The 21,591-nt window shown below is 45.4% G+C and overlaps 1 protein-coding gene across 1 annotated transcript in view; it reads right to left on the reverse strand.

Annotated features, from left to right (window-relative positions):
* SLC35F3 (solute carrier family 35 member F3) overlaps positions 1-21,372 on the reverse strand; it is a 292,530-nt gene extending 271,158 nt beyond the window's left edge. Inside the window, exons 1-2 of the mRNA XM_065894431.1 lie at positions 21,320-21,372; positions 20,732-20,961 (exon numbers count right to left, since the gene is read on the reverse strand). Of these exons, the coding sequence (XP_065750503.1) occupies positions 20,732-20,961; positions 21,320-21,372 (283 nt within the window). The remainder of the gene's footprint in view (positions 1-20,731; positions 20,962-21,319) is intronic.
* Positions 21,373-21,591: the final 219 nt, after the last annotated feature.

Consider the following 21,591-nt stretch of genomic DNA (forward strand, 5'->3'; position numbering starts at 1 on the left):
AGAGAGATCGAACCCGGGCCCTAGGCAGTGAAAACGCGGAGTCCTAACCACTGGACCACCAGGGAATTCCAGAGAATGTCTTTTTAAAATAGCTCATTTTCAGTAGAGCACAGGGGACTCTACTCAATGTTCTGTAATCATCAATATGGGAAAAGATTCTGAAAAAGAATAGATACATGCATATGTATAACTGAATCACTCTGCTGTATACCTGAAACTAACACAACACTGTAAATCAACTAGACTCCAACATAAGATAAAAAATTTTTAAAACTTTTTTAAACAGCTCATTAAAATATTCCTGGTAAAATTTTAATTTTTATCTTATCTAATGGTAGTTGTTTTAAAAGCAACTTAAATATATATGGGCTGTGTAACTCAATAGTGTAACCCATCTAGCTGACTAGTTATTATCAGGGAAATTATCTGGATGACATGATTGGCTTTATAAAGACTTCTTTTAAGAATAAGGAAGTCAAGTGCATAGAAAAGATCCAGTAGCAAACGTAATGGAAACACAAGCAGCAAAAATGTCTTGGGGGGCTTCCCTGGTGGCGCAGTGGTTGAGAGTCCACCTGCCGATGCAGGGGACACGGGTTCGTGTCCCGGTCCGGGAAGATCCCACATGCTGCGGAGCGGCTGGGCCCGTGAGCCATGGCCACTGAGCCTGCGCGTCCAGAGCCCACAACAGTGAGAGGCCCGCGTACAGCAAAAAAAAAAAAAAAAAAAAAAAAGTCTTGGGAAGCAAGGATCTGGATATGGATCCTGGGGCCTTCACTTTTCTCTAAAACTTTACTCAGGGAAGCTCACATGGATAGAGGCCACTTGTGATTCATAGGATAAAATATGTATCCATTCTATAGCCTGGGCACATCTGAACCTGAGGACATACTTCAACTCCTTAGATGAATAATTGATATCCTATATCATCCTTCTTAACATGTAAAGAATAGTATTAAAAGTATGGCTCTAAGTATATTTTGCAATTTTTTAAAAAATCACAGGCTTGTTAGCAGCTCTTTGCAGGAAACCACCCTCAGCAGGAAGCCCCTTTTCTTGTCACTTTAGCAAAGCTATATGGTAACTAACTTTTAAACACGGCACCCCCATGCTCTACTCATCTCCTGCCCAAGCACAGCTTTCAAATCTTTAAATCACACGTTACTTTGCCTAACTTGTCGGTTCTTTCTGCAGGTCAAAGTGGAAATGAAGAATAAGTAATGAACAGATGGCCAGATCTCTTCCCTAGCTTCCCCTTCAGTAATCTTGCGAACAAACTGTGTCACCAAACTGTGTGAACAAGATAACATCTAGGGAAAATCACAAGTCAACGAGCCCGCACACACGCCTGCACACAGTGGGGTATGGCGACGACTCTGACCCCCTACCTCAATGATTCACTGAGATGACCTCCCTGTTTCCCTTTAAAAGCTTTCATGGCCGAGCAGAATCTTAGGAGGTAGTTTTGGGGGGACACCGAGTCCACCACCTCCCCAGATTGCCGACATTCCGATTAAAGGCACTTTTCCTTTCTGTGAGTATTAATTTTGTAAGCGGTGAGCAACAGGACCTGATTCTTTCGATAACAGGCGTTTAGACTACATTTTGCAAACTTCCACTTTGCGTGTGCAATTTTCTGAAGACCAGAATTCACAGAGAAAATGGTATCCAAAATTATAGCCAACAATAAGTTGGCTGGAGTTAACTGAAGCACAGAAATTTAAACAAAGAAAAGCCCTCAACCCTTAGCTTTAGCTGCTTCTTCTATAAACAATTTGCAATTAACATGGATAAAACTTTTAAGTGAAGCAATTTGTGCTTCACCAACCTCTGCCATCTCCTCGGGGGAAAACTAGTAAGTAGTAAAATGATGGTGAGGTACAGCACAAAGGGTCATATCCAAAGTCCCAATTATTTTTACTATGGCCTCGCCATTACTTAAAGAGCCAGGGCTTCCCTGGTGGCACAGTGGCTGAGAGTCCGCCTGCCGATGCAGGGGACGCGGGTTTGTGCCCCGGTCCGGGAAGATCCCACGTGCCGTGGAGCGGCTGGGCCCGTGAGCCATGGCCGCTGAGGCTGCGCGTCCGGAGCCTGTGCTCTGCAACGGGAGGGGCCACGGCAGTGAGAGGCCCGTGTACCGCAAAAAAAAAAAAAAAAAAAAAAAAGAGCCGAAACCTATGGTTTTCTTTAAGGCACACACTTCAGAACTTCCACCGCACTAAAGCAGTCTCTAAATCTGTGAGTTGACTTTGCAAAAAAAGAGAAAGTGGCCTTCCTTTAAAAAGGGAAAAATGAGATCTGCTTCTATTTACAAACATCTAGATGTCCAAAACAAGTGGGACTATGTTTTAGAGGGACCCTGCTATTCAGGATTTCAGTGGAACCATGACAATGACAACAGCAGAGCCAGAGTTGTAATTTCCAGTTCTGATTTCCAGAGGTCCTCAATGGTCACCATCCCCCACAAACAACCTGATCCATCCAGGCACCAATGTCTCCATAGAGACTAGTCTCCTCCTCCCAGTGACCACCTTTTGAAAAGAGATGTTTACGGTGTTATAACACAAACAGCAAAGCACGTGATACGTTTTTACACCCATAGACCCTTTTACACACATATACCCTGCCACCCAGATTCCCACATGGAGTATTTGCACCACACAAGAAAGAAGGCTCCCTAACGCCCCTTCCCAGACCAGAAACCCTAAGTGTAACCACTCTTCCAAACTTCATCGCCACAGAGTACTTGTGCCAGCTTTCGAACTTTATATAGATGGAATCATACAGTATGTGTTGGGATAATCCTCTGTTGCAAAGCTCACCAACTTCAAAGGTACTCGGAGAACCACATGAAAGTACGAGGGTTCTATGAGTGGGTTGTTCAACGGTCCTTGTCCCAGCCTTCTGGCTTCCATAGCTGGCCAGGTGGGAAATTATAACACCTCTTTGCAGCGAGAAAAAAAAAAAAAAATCAAAAAGCCAATCATACCTCACTTTCCCGCCAGAAATCAAAGGAAACTCTTGCTGCCCTGGCAGAGAGGGATGGAGACCAAGGACAGCTGGGTCCTTCCCCCTCTGACACCTGATCAGCTGCTTCCAGGGACGACTCCCTTACAGGAGAAACTGGCAGTGGTAGAATAAAGCACTTTCTGTCTGGGGTGCAGGAGTTTCCCTTATCAATTGCTCTTAAAGGAGCAACTCCCCAGAGCTGGTCCTCTCAACAACCTCTCCGATTTTCTCCACTTCTATTTCCTCTCTCACCCCCAAGAAGAGCTCCCCACCAGATTTAATCTGTCGGCACCATCTCTGCAGAGCTGCTCATCACAAAGGCTGCAAGGAATTTATTCAAAGCCCTAAAAACTGTCTTACAGAAACAATGCAGTGAAAGCCATGTTAAGTCTCCTGGTCACCTATTCTGCTCCCTAAAAAGTGTGACCCCAGGACTGGGTACTCCTGTGGCCCAAAAGGAAATCCTCATTTTAAGAGTTGCATTAGAAACTGGAACTGCTTTTTCTCTTATCTGCCAAGCTTTGAAATGCAAAAGCTGAATCTACCACGGTTGAGTGTTCAACATAACTAATCAAAGAAGATTTGGTCCAGAACTGGTTCTCACCTAAAGGCTCAGCTAGGGAAGGATTTGCTTTTCCACTCGAATGGCTGTTGGGCAGCCTTCAGCTCCTTGTGGCTGTAAGGCTGCGAGCTTCCATTTTTGCCAGCCAGAGGCCATCCTCAAGTATTAAAGGTCACCTGCAGTTCTTTGTCACACAGGCCTCCCCATATGGCCAATCCTTTCATCAAGGCTGGAGAGAGAAGATCTAAAGCAAGTTTGCTGGCAAAATGGAATCTCACGTAACACGACCCAATCACAGAAGGGATCTCCCATCACCTGTCATATTCTATTGGTTAGAACCAAGTCCCAGGTCCCACCCACACTCAGAAAGAGGGAATTACTCAAGGGCTGAACATCAGACGCGGGCATCAATGCGGAACACCTTCAAGTTTGTCTGCCATGACACTACAACCCTGGGATTCCCCTCCTGGATGTATATCCAAAAGAAGTGGGTGCCAATACTCTTCTAACACAACTACAAAGATGTCCACAGCAGCTCTATAAGGTACCTGTCACCTCTCCTCCCTCAGCTTCGCACCTTCACACATGCTTCTCCTCATAAAAACTGTTTGAAATTCAAACCCCACCCTTGCCTCCCACTCAATACTCTTCCTGCAACCTTGCAAGCAGACTTGATTCTGAAACCAATCAATCTCTCCCACCCCCAGCTCAAGGAGCCTTGGCCTTAATACACTTTAGCATTTCTGCTTTCTCTGTTCCATTGAGGATTCCAAAAGGGTCTCCCTTTTTCTTATTCTTAAGGAGAAGATCTTCCCTTTTTTAACAAGGGAACCCCCCCATAACTTATAATAATGCCTCTAATTCTCATGCATTCACCTTGAGGCAGAAGTAATATGATCCCTGAGTGGTTGAAACCTAACAGAACCCTGGGGGGCTCCTGGGCACAAAAGCCTTTCTGTGTCCCCCATTTCTTGATTACAGGAAATAGGCTTCATTCCGCCTCTAGGACCTTCTCTGAGTTCCAAGGAGCAGGTTCAAACAGTTGCTAATCAGGGAAGAGAGGGGATGCAGAGACAAGGGAGGAAGAGTCAAAAAACAATAGCGCAGGACTTCTCTGGTGGTGCAGTGATTAAGAATCAGCCTGCCAATGCAGGGGACATGGGTTCAATCCCTGGTCCAGGAAGATCCCTACATGCCACAAAGCAAATAAGCCCGTGCACCACAACTACTGAGCCCGCGTGCCTAGAGCCCGTGTTCTGCAACAAGATAAGCCACCCCAAGGAGAAGCCCGAGCACCTCAACGTAAGAGTAGCCCCCGCTCACCACAACTAGAGAAAGCCCACACGCAGCAATGAAGACCCAATGCAGCCAAAAAAAAAAAAATTAAATTAAAGGTTAAATAAAACACACTTTATATTGAGGTATGATTAACATACAAAAAGCCATACATATTTCATGTATACAAATGGATGAGTTTGGGGATAGGTATACATTGATGAAAACGATCTATGCCACAAACACATCCCGCTGAAGAGCATGTTTGGGGGACAGTGATGTGGCCAGAGGTGGGGGATGGGGACCAAGGCAGATGTCCCTGAGGGTCTTGGTCGGTTCGGGCTGCTATCACAGGTGGCACAGACTGAGTGGCGAAATTCATTTCCCACAGTTCTGGAGGCTGGAAGTCTGACATGAGGGTGCCAGCACAGTTGGGTTCTGGTGAAAGCCCTCTTCCGGGCTGTAGATAGCCATCTTCTCACTGTGTCCTCACATGGTAGAAAGAGAGTGACCTAGCTCTCTGCACTCTTCTTAGAAGGGCACTAACTCTATTCATGAAGGCACCACCTCATGACCTAATCACCTCCCAAAGGCCCACCTCCTTATTCCATCACACTGGGGGTTAGGATTTCAACATGCACATTTTCCTGGGACAAAAACACTCAGACCATAATACTTGGGTTCAGTCCTACCTGGAAGACCACACAAGCACTGAATGCTGGAGGGAACCAGTGACAGCGCTGCCTGGGAAGTGTAGAACCTCCACCTTCCCTGAGACAACATGTCACAGTGCACACAGTTCTCCCTGCTTTTTGGATAAATTCTGATATAATAATGTTACAAGTCCCTGGGCCCAATGCACAGCAAGGCTAAAAAAACTGAAACGTCAGAGTTTGGAGCAGAGAAAGGTCTGTTGCAGGGCCAAGCAAGGAGAACGGGTGGCTCACGCCCCAAAAGCCCCAAACTCCCCAAAGGGTTTCAGCAAAGCATTTTTAAAGGCCAGGTGAAGGAATGGGGGGTTGCAGGGTATGTGATGAGCTTGTGTACAATTCTCTGATTGGCTGATGGTGAGGTCACAGGGCAGTGTCACAGGGGTCTTTAGGTGCCAGTAGGTGTGGGGGCTCCTGATCATTGAGTAGTGACTTTCTTCCATTTGGAGGTGGTTTTAGCATCTGTAAAACTAGTCAGGAAATATGCATGAGGTAGTATTATTTGGGTGCTTCAGAGAGGAGCTACAGCAGAGGATAACGGGGGCAGGGTCTGTCCTGGGGAGGCGCCGTAAGGTAGGGTCTTGGTTACAATAACTCTAACCCTTTAAGGCCTGGGCTATGCTATGCCATTGGCTGAAACAACGACATTTTTATTTCAAAAATGTTCACATTTACCGAGAGGCTGGGAAAATAGTCCAATGAACACACATATATCTATTATTCAGATTCACCAAAAATTACAATTTCGCCACATTCTGTTCATCTGTCATTCAATCTAACTATCGATCTATAATTGATTTTGTTGAACTACTTAAGGTACGTGACAAACATAACAACACTCTATCCCTAAATACTTCAGTATCTCTTAGGAATACGGACATTCTCCTATGTGACCACGCTAATATTATTAAGCCCAAGAAAAATAACAGTATTCCATAAAATAACTTAATAAACTGTAGGCATTCAAATTTCCTCCAATTGCCTCCAAAATGTCTTTCATACCTATGGGTGATATTGTGATTTATAGTAAAAAATATGTATTTGGTTTTCATCCCCATTTCTGGCACTGAGCTCCTAAACCCCTTGGAATTTCCTAAGTGCTAAAAACAGGAAACATGTCTTTTGTTATTCATAGCAAGCCTCTTTCAACCACACCTGAGTTTATGTTAATGAAGTGACTTTTGGAAAGCCCCTAAGGATGGGGGCTGGTTGCCGGGGGAACCAATTCATTAGAGGGTTCTTACTTTCTGTCCCACCTACCCCCATCTCCAGGAGAGGAGAGGGACTGGAGGGTGAATCAACCACCACTGGCCAATGATTTAATCAGTCACACCTAGGTAATGGGGCTTCCAAAATAACCCAAGAGGAGGGAGCTTGGAAAGTTCCAGACTGATGGACATAGCATGTGGAGGTGCTGGGAGGGTGGTGCACCCAGAGCGGGCATGGAAGCTCTGTGCCCCTTCCCACATCCCTTGCCCTGTGCATCTTTCCACTGGGCTGTTCTTAAGTTACATCCTTTCATGATAAACAGATGATCTAGTAAGTAAATTGTTTTCCTGAGTTCTGTGAGCCACTTTAGCAACTTAAATGAACCCAAGGAGGGGACTGTAGGAATCTCTACTAGTGACTGGCATCTGAAGTGAGGGGCAGTCTTGTGGGACAGAGCCCTTAACCTGTGGGATCTGATGCCATCTCCAGATAGAGTGTCAGAAATGAGTTAAATTGTAGCACACCCAGCTGGTGTCACAGAATTGTTTGCTATGGGAAAAACTACCACACATTTGGTGACCAGAAATGTCAGAAGTGAGGTACTATTCAGAGAGTAAAATGTAAAGGAAAACAATAGTGTGTTTTCTCTTTATTCTGTTTCCCCCAAAGCAACACAGACACCTCTACACAGAAAATGAGGCAGCCTCAGTACGTTACTGAGGCCTTGGGACCAGAGATGGAAGCCACTAGAAGATAACTATTATCTTGTCACCTCCTGGCCTTTCATCAAGGGCAAGGTGGCCAAGGGACCCTGGCTGACTAAGCCACCTCCCTCCCCTACAGAAGCCACAGCAACAGAAAACAGTAGAGAAATCCAGGTCCCTAGGTACTGATTCGAGGGACTTTTGGTCACTTGCTGACCATTAGGAAGCATCAGTTCCAAAGACGCACAGCCTCCTCTCCACGCTCAGACTTCCATGTGCACAGTTCAAGGAGAAGGTGGGGGCCTAGGAAGGAGGCGAGCAAGACAGGAAAGGAGGAGGGAGCTAGACACTGTTCTCGAACAACTCAACCTCATCCTATATTTTAGCGCAAACCCATCCCTGGGTCTTAGACTCATCCACACATGGGGAAGTGGTTCCAGGATCACCTAGCACCAGCCAGAATGGCCATCATCAAAAAGTCTACAGATAATAAGTGCCGGAGAGGGTGTGGAGAAAAAGGAACCCTCATACACCACTGATGGAAATGTAAGTTGGTGTAGCCGCTATGGAGAACAGCATGGAGGTTCCTTAAGAAACTGAAAACAGAGCTACCATATGATCCAGCAATCCCACTCCTGGGCATATATCTGGAGAAAGCCATAATTCGAAAAGATACAGGCACCCCACCATTCACTGCAGACCATTCACAATAGCCAGGACAGGGAAGCAACCTAAATTTCGTTCATCGACAGATGAATGGATAAAGGAGATGTGGTGTATTTATATAACGGAATACTACTCAGCCATAAAAGGGAATGAAATCATGCCAGTTGCAGCAAAGTGGATGGACCTAGAGATGATCACACTGAGTGAAGTAAGCCAGACAGAGAAAGACAAATATCGTATGATGTCACTTACACGCGGAGTCTAAAAAAAAAGAATGATGCAGATGAACCTGTATAGAGAATAGAGACAGACCCACAGACACAGAGGACAAACTTACGATTGGATCAGGGGACAGATTAGGAATTTGGAATTGACATAAACACACTACTACGTATAAAACAGATAGCCGGGCTTCCCTGGTGGCGCAGTGGTTGAGAGTCCGCCTGCCGATGCAGGGGACGCGGGTTCGTGCCCCGGTCTGGGAGGATCCCACGTGCCGCGGAGCGGCTGGGCCCGTGAGCCATGGCCGGTGAGCCTGCGTGTCCGGACCCTGTGCTCCGCAACAGGAGAGGCCACAACAGTGAGAGGCCCGCGTACCGCAAAAAAAAGAAAAAGAAACAGATAGCCGATAAGGACCTACTGTAGAGCACAGGGAACTCTACTCAATGTTTTGTAATAGCCTATAAGGGAAAAGAATCTGAAAATATATATATATATAATATATATGATTGAATCACTTTGCTAGACACCTGAAACTATCACAACACTGGAAATCAACTATATTTCAATAAAATACATATATCTATATTCAAAGTAGCAGGCACGTAAATCAGGACGTTTTGATTTTTATTAACAGAGAAAAGTAGAGATGCCTCTTAGAAAGACCACTCCCTTCACATCTAGAAGAACTGGACAGTGTTATGATTCTTAAGCTGAACAACCAAGAGAATAGCTTTAAAGGAGTATTTCTACGGACATGGGGACAGCATAAGCAGAACAGGCAGCAACACGGGATAGAACACGTAGAGCTGGAAGTAAATCCCCACTCCCTTGAAATCCAGTCTACTGCTATTTCTGTAAGGACCCTAGCGAGAGGAAGAAAAACGTCTCAGGTCTCAGGCTAGCTTTGTTCAGAGCTGGAAAGAAACGGAATGCCTGCGGCAGAAAACATTAGGGAAAAAAAAAACATGTGGGCTTAGTAGCTTAATCTCATCAACTCAGTCAAAAATCTTTGTTGTTGCATGATTACACGAAAAAGAAAAACTGTTTCATGCCTGGGCTAAAACAAAAGAACAAATTAGAACTCTCACTACAACAGCAGAACTCAAGTTTCCAAAGGAAGAGAAAAACAACTTCACTAAGGCTCAGACCCTATCCTGACTCTAACTAGCTGTTCATGGTGCCCGTAATAAAATATTATGCAGTAATATGTATATAATAGAGTTTAGTGTAAGGCTGGTCAATGTGCACCCAAAATACCCCAAGATGTTTAGTTGGGGAAGCACCAAAAAGAAACATGTAATCCACCTGAGATGGCCCCCAAACAAGGAAAGTATGGGACTTCATGGAGGAGATGTCTGTCTTGTCTCCCTGCTCTGTAATTTTCTAGGAAATACGCCATATATGTAGTGTATGTTCATCTTAGCAGTGAAAATATTCACTGCCTATTAGAAGCAGTGAACTATTTGATGTCTGAATGAATGAGTGAGTGAGTGAGTGATTGGAAGGATGGATGGATGGATGAATGGCTCAATGAATATGCACTCACAGGTTCCATTGTTTGATTTGTTTCCAAACCACTGGCCAATGAACCCTTCCATGAGTAGTGTTTGAAACTTCATGCAGTGTTTTCTGAAGCCCCTGCCTGGCCTACAGGCTCCTCAAGAGGGAGAATTGTGGCAGTGGGGTCTGGTCTGAAGGTGTTCCTCTCTCCACCTTCCAGCCACCACACTGAAACTCTTCCATGTATTCTGAGAGAAACACAAGACACATGCAGGTTACAGACAGAACAAACACGATGACACATGCACCACTACTAGTTTTCCTAGTGGTTTTAGAATAAATTCGAATTACGTAAATTTCACTGACATGGAACTGAAAACACACCAACAGCGTAAAATCAGATACACCTACCAAAAATGTTCATGTTAAAGATTTAATAAAACCAAATGCTGACTTCAAAGGAAAGAGTTTGGATAAACCCTTGAAATCTGCTGCTCTGGGTTATGGCATTTAAATGGTCTTCAAACGATTTCATTCTTTCTCTTAAAAAAATGGTATAGAGGTGGGAAGTTCAAGTCCTTCCTCGGTATCGAATGCCAGCATAACGCACTTGCCGATAAAGAGTGTTTCTTAAACTCTCACACGTGCATGGCATGAGACGAACACTGCACAAACAAAACCGAACTGTTTCATACCTACGATCGTAATTATATATATTTTTTTAAGGACAGGACATCTTCATATACATTCACTGCAAATGAGCAAACAATTTCTAAAAAGAAAATGAAGGAAGGAAAGATGGTATTCATTAAGTAGCATCTTTCTTCTGGCCCTTCTGAATAAAACTCTGAGGATATATGCAAGTTTTTACAACACTACATGGGTACAAACTCGATGATGAAAAAGGATAAAAATAACTCTCCTAAGAAATTCTTACCTAGTCAAGTACTATGGATGTTGTGCAGCAGGCTGGCAAGCAGCAAACGTGAACGTCACAGAAAACACGTATCACAACTGGAAAACGGTTCTGAGAAGTTACACTGAATATCTGTCTGTCGCAGGGCTCTGTAACAGCCTTGAGCCTTCGGGGCTGCAAATCACCTGAGAGAAGCAATTTATTTCCTACCATCTCGAAGGCTGTCATAAATTAAGGCCACCTCCAGCTGCATAAGAGAAAAATGTGCCCATGTCCCAGGCAATTGTTCAAGGGCTTGTCACCATCATTAACCAAAAGAACTGACCAGATTCCTAATTGTCCCAGTCCCTTTCCAGGCTTTGCAATAAGATAAGAGAACAAAACTGATCTATTACTCTACTGATCAATACACATTCACCAAAGAATTGATCCAAAAGACATCATGTATTAAAAAAAAAAAATCTACTTCAATCCCCTGACACAGGGTAAGGAAATACTCAATGCACCTGGGGTTGCTGGGTGTCCACCTCTTTTTGCAGCTCTCCAGTGATGGAGGCTCCAGGACCTTCTTTACCTCAGCAGTCAGGAAGTGATTTCTCATTTCCAATGAAAAATTCTTTGTTTATGTACATCCTTGTTCTGTCCTACGTGGGCCTGAGCAGAAGTGGCTCAGAAATCTTCTTCAGCTAGGAGTCCGCAGTTGCATGGGACAAAACTTAGGTTCCGCTCACTTCACAGGAAGGGGCTGTTGCGCTGCAACAGTGGTGTCTCCTGGAGCTCGCAGGAGGCGCTACAGCAAGATCTTGACGTTGGAGGGAAATGGTACCCAGCGTGGAGTGCAGGAAAATGTCAAGGCTCTCTCTGGGTTGCTTACACATCTGCTTTATTCTTCCCTCTACGTGGACCAGCTTTCTCTGCCTCTCCCTCCACATGAAAGCCAGGCTAGCTCCCTCATAGCTTCTCCTCCACTTAAAAGACCACACCAACTAAACCACAATCTCCTGGTTTTAATCTCAAATTCCAGGAGGGAGATATTGATCAAGTGACTGTGGGTCAAGGGTCCACCCCAATCTAATCTATGGTGTCCAGGAGGAAGGTGATGCTAAGGGCACACCCTGAAGACACGGTGCAGGGCAGTTAAGGGGGTTATGGTGAGCTGGGAAGGTGTCCACTCCAATTGTTCTCATAAAGACATGCTGTTTGCCTGATTCACCTCTCTCTCCCCCAATATTTAAACCTTGCCTACAGAACACGTTTTTAAATCCCACTGATCCATTTTCTCTTCTTCCCTGTTCATTTCTTCCAAATTGCTTTTTTTTTTTTTGCGGTACGCGGGCCTCTCACTGTTGGGGCCTCTCCCGTTGCGGAGCACAGGCTCTGGATGCGCAGGCTCAGCGGCCACGGCCCACGGGGCCAGCCACTCCGTGGCATGTAGGATCTTCCCGGACCAGGGCACGAACCCGTGTCCCCTCCATCGGCAGGCGGACTCTCAACCACTGCACCACCAGGGAAGCCCCCAAATTGCTTTTAAAGTGAGGTTATCAGAATGAGGCAAAACACTCTGACGTGAGACTGACGAATGTAAGCTCTAGCAGTGAGATGGCTTGTCGGTGTTTTTAGGTGACCAAGCAGTGGGCGTCCCATTTCTTGACTGAGAAAGGCAATCAGAAGTGTTCTATGCAGGATAATTCTGGAAGACCCCCACAGAAATGGAGATGCTTAGGAACTGTTTCTGTGTGCGTGTAAATGGCCTTTCGTTAGTACATTTAACAAATGTTTATCGATTTAGGTGCCAGGGACACTCTGTGATCTGGGGATAGAATCATCACAGTTCTACGTTCCAAGAACGACACTGAGGGGCTGGCGACATGGGAAAGAGCCCTGCCCTCGCAGAGCTTTCCACCTGTAGGTTTCAGCCACACGATTAAACTAGCCATGACAATATGTATGGGAAGTGACAGCACCATGGGAGCCCAGGCAAGGACACCTCACCGGATCCAACGCAGTCAGGGAGGCTCCCTGGGAGAAGTGACGCTCAGACTGGGCCTTGGATGAGTAAGGTGGCATTTCTGCATTAATGGCCCTCCTGAGGACACACGTCAAATGACCAAAGCGTAATGTCAGTTTCCATTCACAGTCCAACTTCATCTTGTACATTTCTGTGACGCTATGTTCCAGTCAAGCTGGATGACCTTCCAGCAACAGCTCCTGTACATTGTATACTGTGCCTTTGCCTGAAATGCAAACCTCCCCTCCACCCACTTCCTGTGGTTTATTACTCCTCCAGCTTCTGACCTGAAACTCACCACTCCAGAGCCATATTATTTCACTTTCCTCTCCCTCCAGTCTGTAAGATTGGAAGGCAAGAACCCGCTTCCCAATACAAATAATGTGTACACTGTCTTATAGTAATTCATGCACAGTATCAAATGGTATTTTAGACTTTTCTCATTTTTGCATAGAATTAGAAAATAGGTCAGCCTGAAGTTTATTATTAATTTCTTCTGTGTTTTCCTGCAGATTCAGAAGATTCAATCCTATTAAAAAGTAGGCTAAGAAATTTTTAAGAATCTTCTTGTCTTTCTATTCTTTTCTTTTTTAGAATGTCTTATAAATACTGAAAGTTATGAATAACAGATTACTCCACATTTCCTACTTAATAAAGAAAAAAAAAGAAGTCTTGTCTCCCATCACTTATCTCTATATTCTGGTACATGCTCAAAAAGTTTGCGAAGTGAATAAATGAAAATAAAGGCGCATTTATGGATGCCAGGCAAAGGGCTAGATGCCAGATATTCATTATTTCATTTCATCCTCATGACCATCCTGAAAAGCAGTTATATTCGCCCCCATTTTGTAGATGAGAAAACAGAGGCTCACAAAAGTGAGTAACTTGCCAGCAGAGACATTGCTGGGATGTGAAGAGAGCTCCCCGTGTGGATTCTATTCCCCCTGATTCTCCCGACAACACAGAAAAAACTGCAGTGGTCCCCTCCTTCATGGGAGGCTACGATTCAGTCAGCATCCTTATCAACGCTCAGTGAAACACTTAACAGAGTTAAATGGCTCATACACATGTGGATTCATTTTTTTAATGCAACTCACCTGATTTTTTCCAGCTGCTTAAGGAAAGGAGAAACACTCAACACTGGAGTGTTTTATTTCAGACTAGGCACTTTGTAGACACTCAGGACAGACTTGTGAAGAACAGTGAGAAATCTCTTTGCCCAAGCCTCTTCCAAAGCCAGGAAGACTAGGCTTTTCCTGGAGGTGAGAATCTGGACCATTTGCAAAGGGCTTATAACTCCCGGTCAATGATCTGAGTGTACTGGGGAGAAATGTGCTCCCTTCAAAAAGAAGAGTTCTGCATTGTAATCTTCTCAAATCTCAGAAAGCTATTTACTAAATTGTTAGCACGGATTCATATTCATGAATAAAACTGATGCTCTGAGACATCAGAAAATGTTACGCTCTATGCCCTCCCCACCCTACCCCCGCCCCCTCCAACTTTTTTCCTTTTAAAATCTTTTCAATCTATAATGCCATTTGCAGCAACATGGATGGACCTAGAGATTACCATACTAAGTGGAGTAAGTCAGACAGAAAGGGACAAATATCATATGATATCACTTACATGTGGAACCTAAAATATGACACAAATGAACTTATCTATGAAAGAGAAACAGATTCACAGACATAGAGAACAGACTTGTGGTTGCCAAGGAGGAGAGGGGGTGGAAGAGGGATGGATTGGGAGTTTGGGATTAGAAGATGCAAACTATTATATATAGGACGGGTAAACAACAAGGTCTTACTATATTCAATATCCTATAATAAACTGTAACAGAAACTATATTCAATATCCTATAATAAACTATATTCAGTATCAGGGAACTATATTCAATATCCTGTAATAAACCATAATGCAAAAGATTATGAAAAAGAATTCCATTCTAGAATAAACTTTTACAACCAAATTATACAGCTCTTCCAAGTGGGTCATTTTTGAATTGCTGACCTGACCTTTACTATCTTGGGAGGATCAAGCAGAAGTTGCTCACCATGAATTCAATTATACTACGAGCCACTGTTCCAGTTATCCCTGGAAACCACGTAAGCAACATCTACTCATGGTCTGGTCTGAAAGGGCACACAGAAGTAGAAAGACTGTCCTTCTCCATAAACCTCCCCCCCTCACCTCACACAAACCCTTCCTAACATTTGAAACCTGAAGGGTCCTGAAACATGCGATTTCCTTGTCACTAGGTGAGCTATTCAATGCCCTCCCGTTTTCTCCGCTTGAACTACGAAACCTCCCCCGAAATAAACTGGGTTTTGCTCAGCAATCTGCAGGCTCTTAACCTTGATTCAAGTCGCCAATGGCAGGCCCGGAGGGATAGGCTGGAGATGGGGTGGCCATTTGGGATTAGCCTACCGTCTACTCTAAAAGTGACTTACAAACTAAACCCATCAGCATTTAAAAAAAAAAAAATCATTTGTATTTGCACATACCAGCACCATGAAGTATTAATAAGCCCACTCAGGAGTCAAGTGTATAGTATAGTCAAGTGTATAGCTCCAAAAGCTATTCCTAGGAAGTTTCTTTACTAGAAAAGTTTGTGAGCTCACTGTTTGAAAACATCCTTTAGGGAAACCTTTTGCTAAGTAACGCATCCCTGCTAACTGTGAACAATGTGTCTGTGGATTTCTGTTTCTCGACAAGGGCACACCTCAGCCATGGGCACCATAAATGTTCTCAAAAACTTTGCTAAATGAATAAATGAAAATAAAGGAGCATATATAGATGTTCTTTCATCCTGCATAAGAACCTGTGTCTGGGATCTCCAAGACCCACTACTTCAAGCATCCCTTCCTCTCCACAGCCATCTCCTCCCCAACTGCGATCTATCCCAGAGGAATAAGAAAGGAAGGGGGAAGCAGAAGAGATTCCAGCCAGTCATTTCTCTTCTGCTGTGGCACAGGTGGGAGGGGAAAGGAAATCAGTAGGAAAGCTTTCCAAACTGTTCTGAGTTCTGAAGCACTTTCTCCAGGGTATCAATTTACGGTGAGTGGGTGTGGAATCACGTTCGCTGCACAAGCAACGGGGCTCTTTCAGAAAGCTGTTCATTCTAGCCTGGCCCCTCCTGGAAGCCCAATCAGTGGTTCAGGAAGAAGGAAGAGAAGAGAAGGCCCGGAATTCAAAGGCAGGCCTGCTCAGTTAGCACTACTGCTCCACGGAAGACAGGTCACTTGCAGCAGAAATTTGGGGTGAGGCTAAATGAGGGCTTCTCATCACTCCTACGGGACATCTGGCATTGTTTGGAAACACTTTTGGTTGTCACAGCTTGGGGGGGGGGGTGTGAACTAGAGGCCAGGGATGCTGCTAAACACCCTCCCATGCTCAGGATCCCCTCTCCCCATAATAAAGGATTATTCAGTACAAAGTGTCAGTTAGTGCTGAAGGTGAGAAACCCTGGGCTAACTCAAAGCTTGCCATCGAGAATTCTGATCTATTGTGGTTGCCAAGGAGGAAGGGGAGAGGGGGAAGGTTGGATTGGAGTGGGAGTTTGGGATTAGCAGATGCAAACTATTATACATAAGATGGATAAACAACAAGGTCCTATTGTATAGCACAGGGAACTCTATTCAATATCCTGTAATAAACCATAATGGAAAAGAATATGAAAAAGGATATATGTATAACTGCATCACTTTACTATACACCAGAAACTAACACAACATTGTAAGTCAACTATACTTCAATTTAAAAAAAAAAACCACACAAACATCTTAAGGGTTTGCTGTAGGCATGCAAGATTATTTAATATTAGAAAATCAGTCAACGTAATTCATTATATTTAAATAAACTAAAGACAATTCAAAAAAAAAAAGGATTCTGGTGTAGTCTAGGTTCAGAAAGCCAAGGATGACACCATGGAAGAATAAGGAAAGGGCAAAGCAATTCCAACCTAACATAAGTCTGCATAAAGAATTAAGTAATAGGGAATTCCCTGGTGGTCCAGTGGTTAGGACTCCACGCTTTCACTGCCGAGGGCCCAGGTTCAATCCCTGGTCGGGAAACTAATATCCTGCAAGCCATGCAGAGCGGCCAAAAAAGAGAATTAAATAATACAGATTACTATGAAGGTACATTCAAAGGTTCTCTCTTCCAGAGGTCGATGTTTCAGGCCGCATCCACTCACTCATTCAACAAATATTAACTGAGCAACTAGCCAGGACATGGAAGCAATCTAAATGTCTGTCAACAGAGGAATGGATAAAGAATATGTAGTGTACATATATACAATGGAATATCGCTCGGCCATAAAAAGGAACAAAACTTTGCTATTTGCAGAGACGTGGATAGACCTAGAGACTCTCATACAGAGCGCAGTAAGTCAGAAAGAGAAAAACAAATATCATCTATTTATGCATATATGTGGAATTTAGAAAAATGGTACAGATGAACCTATTTGCAAAGAAGAAACAGAGACACAGACGTGGAAAAGAAACATATGGACACCAAGGGGGTAGGGGCAGGTAGGATGGATTGGGAGATTGGGATTGACGTATGTACAATACTATGTATGAAGTAGATGGCTGATGAGGGTCAACTTATAGCACAGCGGGGGGAGGGGGGGGAGAAGGTACAATCTGTTTGCAGGACATATGTTAAAGTTAACTTTAAAAATGAATTCCAATATACATTAGGTGCAGACAAATACTGTTTGATTCCACTTATACGAGATACCTACAACGGTCAAATTCATAGACTCGGAAGGTACACTGGTAGATGCCAGGGGCCGGGGGTGGGGGTGGGGAGGGGAAATAGGGAGTTAGTGTTTAATGGGAACAGAGTTTCAGTTCAGGAAGGTGAAAAATTTGGGAGATGAACGATGGTGAGAGTTCCACAACAATGTGAATGTACTTAGTGCCACTGAACCGACAGTTAAATATGGTTAAAGTAATATGTTTTATGTTATGTGATTTTTACCACAATAAAAAAAAAATTTTAATCTATTTTTTAAAAACCTCAATATTAATTGAGCAACTACTGTGGATCATGTACCTCCTGGGCTCTGGGTACACTTGCAGCTGGGAAGCCAAGGAATCTGCAGGAAAACTGCCCAGGGGTTTGGTTCAAAAACAGGCAATGTGGAATCGGAGGACTGTGGCTGCTGAGAAGAGGAATTCAACCCTCCCACCTGCTTGTTTGTACCAACAGCTTAATTCTCAGTTGAATGTTACATACAAACCGACCCTCTCAGACCCAGGGGTCTTTAGGATTTTTTAAAACAACTCCTCACAAGAAGTCACTTGTCGAGAGTAAAATCTGTTCAACTGATTGGGCTGAGAAACCCAAACAAAGATCATTTCTGCACTGTTTGCTATCATCTCATTTATCTTCACCACCCCAAACAAAGTCTAAAAGAGGATAACGGTGAGTACTTGGTCATTCAAATAATTTCTGCTGCTACAAAGGCAGCTAACTTACACTCTCAACTAATCCAGACACTCTCACTGTCAACTCCCCCAGTGGGGACACAAAGAAGCCACTTTGAAAGATGACTCAAAGGTGACACAACGACGTCAAGGATGAAGCTTGGAACGTCCCATAACTTACTCTGGAGACCCTGAGAGGAATATTTATTTCATAATCATCATCTCTCCCAGTTAGCTGACTGTGATTATTAACCAACAAACAAAATAACTCACTGATACCAACAGACAGATAAGCCTCTTTATTACTTTTTTCTACTTGGGTAGAAATAGCAAACAGCCAAAGTACTACCTTAAAACATCTTTGGCTACATTAATAAAACATAAGCTTCTCTAAATTTAAATGTAAAGTCCAATTCATTCATCAAAATGTCAGGTGTCACCTAAAGCATCTTAGTAAAAAAGAAATCCCTTGGAATAAAGAAGAATCTTCACAGGAATAGAGGGGGGAGTGAGATGATTTTCTTCTGATTATAATGACCACTGTACCCTTGTCTACTGCTCTTTATTCCTTCAATGAAGCCTCAGAGAGAGGGTATTTAAGAATACCACTGGTGGTACAAGGGACTCATTTTCCAGGCCTTCCCCCTGCCTTAATTATAAAGTGTGTTTGTACCAAACACAGTCAATCACTGCTGAAAGCTCCCCGCCAACCCTGCAGAGTCACAAGCCTTGGTGAAAATTTCTATAAAGCTCATGGGGCCAGTTGCAAATATTTAGAACTACAATGATAAACCTTATGATTCCAGGGGCTAAACAGACGGCTCTATGAAGGCTGTAATTTGTACAACTGTCTTTAGACAATTCTAATTTCTTACTAAGAAAGCTAAGAAGAGAAATAAGAAACAGACCATTTCTAAACGAAATTTACTTTTTTTTTTTTTTTTTTTTTTTGCAGCACGCGGGCCTCTCACCGTTGCGGCCTCCCCCGCTGCGGAGCACAGGCCCAGCGGCCATGGCTCACGGGCCCAGCCGCTCCGCGGCATGTGGGATCCTCCCGGACCGGGGCACAAACCCGTGTTCCCTGCATCGGCAGGCGGACTCTCAACCACTGCACCACCAGGGAAGCCCCTCTAAACGAAATTTAGAAAGTGTAAATAGAAACTGAGTGTCCTACCCCCTATCTATAAGAGAAATGGTTTCCAATGGGTTTTCATTCTTTTATCCTATACCTGACGTTTCTCAGCTGAAAAGAAAACATGGTCCCTTGTCTCCCTTCCGGGATCCAAAGCCAATTTATCAGCTACAATTTTAGCAGATTAGAGGAGAGGCAGATAACCTTTTAAAGGTTGATACAGAGTTAAAGGCAATCACCGCCGTCCTTTAAAAACAAGTAAGGGCATGAAACAAAACACTAAAATCTAATGTTTCTTCCTGCAAATAAAAGTAACCAGCTAACTGCTAGCATACCCCTGACCTTCGGCTTGGAATCCAGGGTTTTATGAAAAAACTCAAGGGAGACGTATTTTTAGAACTCAATATGACGAATTTACAAAAGCCTGATATTTTGTTCCTAAGGACCCATAAAATATGTTCCAATTTCAAGCCATGAAGAGTAAAACCATATCTCAAAATCATTAAGCCGTTAGTCTTGATTACATATGGAACGAAGCAATACTCAATTCTCTGACTGACTGAGGTGATAAACGGCTCTCTTTCTGCTTGTCCAACGACAGTGGTGAGGCCACCGAATTGTGGCTTACAGTTATAGGTTCTGGAGTTTGTTAGAGCCAACTTCTCCCTTCCAAAATGAGAGAAAGAAATGTCCACCACATTAGTCCTGGTCACACAGGTAATATCTGTATAACTGATCACAGCATTGCCAGAGCCATCCGCTGGGGCCCACTGGCAAAGAAAAGTCTCAGCTGTTCCACCTGGCACCGACCGTTTATCTCTCAGGGACCAAATGCCAATAGCTAGAATGATCCATATAGAACCTCCACACTGAGGACAGCTAAAGACCTGGGGCAAAGGGAGTGAATGACATCTAAAATGAAGGCCCCGAGAATTGTCCTCCATCATCGGGGCCTAGGGGACCCAGGGAAGAGTTAAAATCCAGGCGTGCTAAGTCTGTCGTCTGTAACCAAGCCAGCTGAGCCCCGACCCGGGGCGACTGACACGTTCGTATCCACAGAGAAGCCACACAGTGCGGGATACACTGAGTTCCCAACCTGTCTCCTTATTGTGACATCTCAAGCGCAAGGAGATAAAGACAGAGAGGTGTCTGTGGGAAGGAGAGGGGATTTAAGAAAATGGATCAGATATTCCCAAAGGTCCCGGAAAACCGTCTCCGGGCCTCTTCCTGAAACGTGCAAGCCCGGGTCGGTGTCTGCGGTCAGGGCAGCGGGGGGGAGCGGGGCGGCTGGTCGCGGGGCTGCGCGCGCTCCCCGAGGCCGCCGTGCCAGCCGCAGGGGGAGATGCGCCGGCGGACAGGGGAAATGAGGCGAGGGGGTCTTACTTTTGTAGCTCGCCGCCCAGGGCTGGTAGCCGTAGTAGCCGGTGATGCGCAGGATCCGCTCCTCGATGGACGTGAGCCCCACGGGCCCGCTGGTGAGGTCCTCCACCGAGCGCGACCATTTCAGATCCTCCTTAATCGCCTCGTCCACCACCAAGTACTTGAGCTGCCGGAGCTGGGGGCTGATGTCGGACAGTCTCCTGGGGCTGACGTCCGGTGACCTCCTCATACCACTGAGGCCGCGGGCAGGTGGGCAGGGAGGGAGAGAAGGGCGCTGAGATCGGAGGGCGAGCAGGGGCGCAACCTGGTCCCGTTAGGGGCAGATGCGGCCGCAGGGCCGGCGCTTCCCCGCTCCCACCGCACACCAGCTCCCTCCGCACCCTGAGCGTCGGGTCCCGTCTCCGGAGCCCTGCGCCGGGAGCTTCGGGGCAGAGCAGGTTGGGACGAGTGGAAAGGAAGAGGATGCCCTAAACTTCCCGAGCAGCTCCACCGCGCGCGCCGCCCCCTCCCGAGCCCCAGACCGCCCGGCGTCCCGACTGCCGAGAGCCCCCGGCCGCCCGCTCGCGCACCCGCACGCGGGGCGCTACTCACATGGCGATGCTTTTGCCCCCGGGTGCGCCGCCGGGAAACTCTCGGATCCCCATAGGCAATGGCAGAGTGGGACCGGAAGCTCCCAGACTGGAGGCGGAGGGGCTGCGGGCCTTAGCTGCCCGCGGCCGCGGCCCCTGGGAAGGTAGGCGCGAGGCCGGGCGAGGGTCCCCGCGCCGCCCGTGCGCGCCCGCGCGGCGGTCCCCGAGCGCCCCCGCGGTGTGCGGGGGGAGGCCGGCGCGGCGGCTCAGCCCGGCTCCAGCCGGTCCGCGGCG

This window comes from Phocoena phocoena, chromosome 16 (genome assembly GCF_963924675.1).
Source record: "Phocoena phocoena chromosome 16, mPhoPho1.1, whole genome shotgun sequence".
Lineage (NCBI taxonomy): Eukaryota > Metazoa > Chordata > Mammalia > Artiodactyla > Phocoenidae > Phocoena > Phocoena phocoena.